This window comes from Triticum dicoccoides, chromosome 1A (genome assembly GCF_002162155.2).
Source record: "Triticum dicoccoides isolate Atlit2015 ecotype Zavitan chromosome 1A, WEW_v2.0, whole genome shotgun sequence".
Lineage (NCBI taxonomy): Eukaryota > Viridiplantae > Streptophyta > Magnoliopsida > Poales > Poaceae > Triticum > Triticum dicoccoides.
The window spans coordinates 379100762-379104633 of record NC_041380.1 but is presented as its reverse complement, the minus strand read 5'-3'; the positions used below and the strand labels follow the sequence as shown (position 1 = coordinate 379104633).

The window sequence follows — 3872 nt, the reverse complement described above, 5'->3', positions numbered from 1 at the left end:
GAGCTTGAGAGATGATCCAGTCACAGATGTGTAGATATATTTTGTGCGTGGGAGAAAGCAAGGTCGATCGATCACATAGGGTCGTCGTGCGATCGAAAGAGTGAGACGGGTTGGAGAGAGTGACCAAGATAGACAATGTGCGTGAGAGAGTATACAAAGTGAATAAGTCGAATTGGCCTCAAACATGGTGATATATCTTTTTTTCCGAGAAAAGAGCGAGGTCAATCGAGACATACAAAGAGAGAGAGGGAGAGAGAGAGAGCGAGCGTGACCCGCCATGAGGTCGAAAGAGTGGGGCCGGCTTCGATGGACTGACCTAAATAGACAATCTGTGTGAGAGAGTATAGAGTGTGTCGATCGAGGCCCGAACATGGAGATTTATCATTTGTGTGTGAAAGAAAACGAGGTTAAACGAGACTCGGATAAAGAGAGCGAGATTGAGCGAGTGTGGCCCGCTGTGCGGAAGAAAGAGTGGGACAGTCTCGAGGGAGTGACCTAGATAGACAACGTGCGTGCGTGCGCACGAGAGGTTGGGGGGCTAGATAAGCAATGCATGTATTTAGCGCGAGAGGGTGAGAGGGAGAGGGAGAGAGAGCTCGGCATGGAGTGCAATGGCGGGTGTGTGAGGTAAATACATTTCGTAACATAGTAAAAAGAGATTGTGTAGTTGAGAGTTAGAGATCGAAATATGAAGAGAAAGAATGGTTGTGTGTTGGAAACAGATAGCTTCCTAAGGTGGTTAAGAGAGGAAGATTGATCGATCCTGAAAGTATGTAGCGTGTGTGCGGGGCTAAAAACAATATTTGAATGTAGATAATACGAGACTTAATATCGATATTTCAATTCAGTGTACATTGTAAGATTTGAACTGAGTCCATGCATATGGGTAATTATTTCGAATTCGTGCCATATTAGGTTTCGAAAAGTTAACATTGACTCGATTTATTGTGTTATTTTATAAGTCGTATATTTAAAAAAAATTTGAGGAGAGGTCGTATATTGAGAAACCTTTTTTTAAAAATCCATCCAAAAGTTTTCTCACTAGAAAAACCAACAATGGGCCGGCCCATACAGAGGACGAGGCGCGCGGGAGGGTACGCCGATAAAACGGAACGCCGCCGCCTCCTTTACTCTTTCCAGTGCGCGACATGGCCTCCCAGCCACCGCCGCCGCCGCCGCCGACTCCGAAGAAGAAGAAGAAATCCCCGTCACCCGCTCCCACCACCATATGCGCCCTCGGCGACGACCTTCTGCGCGAGGTATTCCTCTGCCTCCCCTCCCTCCCGAGCCTCGTTCGCGCCTCCCTCACCTGCCGCCCTTTTCTCGGCGCCGTCCGTTCGTCGCCTGCATTCCGCCGCCGGTTCAGCGACCTCCACTCGCCCCCGCTCCTAGGAATCTTCCTCAGCATCCACGACCCCGCCTTGCCAGCCTTTGCGCCCACCCGCCGCCTCTCCGACGTGGACCACGCCGCCGCCATCCGCGGCGCCGATGTCTTCCTTACCCTGCTCCCCGAAGACGATAAGGACGCCGATCGCGAGTGGGCAATGGAAGACTGCCGCGACGGATATGTCGTTCTCGTCAACTGGGGAATCAAGCAAATGGCTGTCTACGATCCCCTCACACGGGCCCTGGATCTCTTCTCCGCGCCACCGGACAAGATCTGCAGCGGCATGCACGTTGAGTTCCACATGCTCGGCTCTGAAGAATGCCACGGGGAGTTCCGCGTTGCCTCTGTCTGTCATGACGAGTGGGGGGCGCAAGCTGCCGTGTTCTCATCAGATAGCAGAGAGTGGCAGGTTTTCCCGTTTTCAGAGGATGGTCACTGCAATCATGATGGTACAATGGTGAATGGGTTTCTTTATTGGACATTTACAAGCGGAGCCAATATCCTTGTGCTGAACACCGCTACACTGTAATTCTCGCAAATCAATCAGCCGCTGCATATGGAAGGGCAAGGGGAATTTAAGCCTGGTGAGACCAAGGATGGGAGGCTCTGCTTGGTTTGCACGGTTAAATTCACGCTTGTTGTCCCGGATGACGACGACGTTGATAAATGGATCCTGGATAAGACATTACCGATGCAGGATGCGATCACTCTGCACGATGATTGTGCTCTCAATGTTGTGGCGATTATCGGTGGTTTGGTGTATTTTTCTACTTCTTGTGAGACGCATTCGAATTCTTGCTTTTTCATGTCCTTCTGCCTTGAAACAGAGGAGCTGAATAAGCTCTGCCCTGTCACTCCCTACCCTATTCGTTCCTATCCGTACATCATGGCGTTCCCTCCTTCATTGATATGTAATAAGGTGAACCCTCAACCTGAAGGAGCTTGACTAAGCGGAAGAACAAAAACTGGAACCAGATAATGTTACTTTCTCGCTATAGAGTAAACCAAGATGTCCGAGTGTTGTTGGGAATTGTCCGTCATTTGTGTAACCTTATCATGTATCAATATCATTAATAGCTGACATGATAGTGTTTTTGTTACTCAAAAGTGGCTGAAGCTCACTTCTATGTTTAGAAGAAGCATTCTATGGGGATCTCCGATATTTCCTAAATGCATCGAGAAACTCACATGGTTCTAAGTTACTTTCTAGCCAGATTGCTTAAGGTCTCTTGCATGCATATACATGAGCAAATATCTTCAGTTAGCTCTCTGTCCTTTGTAGAAACTTGCTAATGGTGTAAATGGTAAGCTACGTGTTGACCTAACTATGAATTTGTAGCCTTCACCGTATCAATAAAGTTAGGCAAAGGTACAACTTGCAGGATCAGTTTATAATTGACATAAATGAAGCTACTCCCTCTGTATCAAAGTACTTGTAGTTGGGGGAACTTGTACTAGTTCCCCCACCTACAAGTATTTTGGTACAATGGTAGTAGATTTTATTTTCCAATATCTTTGTCAATTATACATAGGTATTTCATCTGTGCAACTGGTCATTTGGAAGTCCAGGTTTGGAGTTAAGCAGATACTTTGAGAAACTTAGCGCCCAAGTGTCTACTAAGCACCTGCAGAACTCTTCTTATGATTGACTATAGTTGATTGATCTTTCAGGGTCAATAGTACACATTTTATTTTATCAAAACATTTTCCGTGAGGTGTAGACTATTGATAGACTGCAATGTGAATGCTGTAATTATCTCAAATGTATCTGCCGCTGCACCTGGAAGGGCAAGTGAGTTTTATTTCTGGTGAGCCTTTGTGTTTACCTTTGGGCCGCTGCCGCTCTGTAACCTTTGTGTTTTTCTACTCATGCTTGATGTCTGGGTTTGGAGAGCCGCGATGACGATTTGTAGAGATGAATACTGGACAAGACATTTCCACTATTGTGGGCCAAATGACGACGTGATTATTCAGTGTTCAGTGCTGGTGGTGGATCATTTTGCACTGAAGACTGACAATTATTGATGGATTTGTGCATTTGTCTACTTGCCGTGAGAAGGATCGTAGTTTACCTTGCTATTCTTTTAACTTTATCCTGTGATTATCAAAAATGATAAATCCTGAACATTCTGGACTTGACCATGGCAAATCAAACGTTTTCGATGGCAATTTTAGTGACGCGAGAATGGCAAGTTTAGTCGACACACATGGCGATTTTCTGGCAAAATATACACCACACGCAGATTTGCCATGCTTGGCAACTAAACTTCCCATTGTCGCGTCGCTAAAACTACCATCGAAAACATTAGATTTGCCATGGTCAAATCCTGAACGTCTTTTGGTTATGTAGATGCAATCCTTGTTAGATTTACTTATTTAAGTATAGAACAATAAATCAACACCCACTCTGCTATTGATACACGAGTGATGGCATGTTCTGAATTCAAAAAATATTCATGAATTCATAAAAAAAAATCACGAAATG

At 45.7% G+C, this 3872-nt stretch overlaps 1 protein-coding gene across 1 annotated transcript; it reads left to right on the top strand.

The window, feature by feature from the left end:
* Positions 1-1123: 1123 nt before the first annotated feature.
* Positions 1124-2775, top strand: LOC119274572. Its single transcript, XM_037555286.1, has one exon. It carries the CDS (start codon positions 1149-1151, stop codon positions 1914-1916), a length of 768 nt encoding a protein of 255 aa, XP_037411183.1. The 5' UTR covers positions 1124-1148; the 3' UTR covers positions 1917-2775.
* Positions 2776-3872: the final 1097 nt, after the last annotated feature.

Coding starts and splice junctions, on each gene's coding strand:
- LOC119274572 (XM_037555286.1), top strand. CDS start 1,149: ATGGCCTCCCAGCCACCGCCGCCGCCGCCGCCGACTCCGAAGAAGAAG.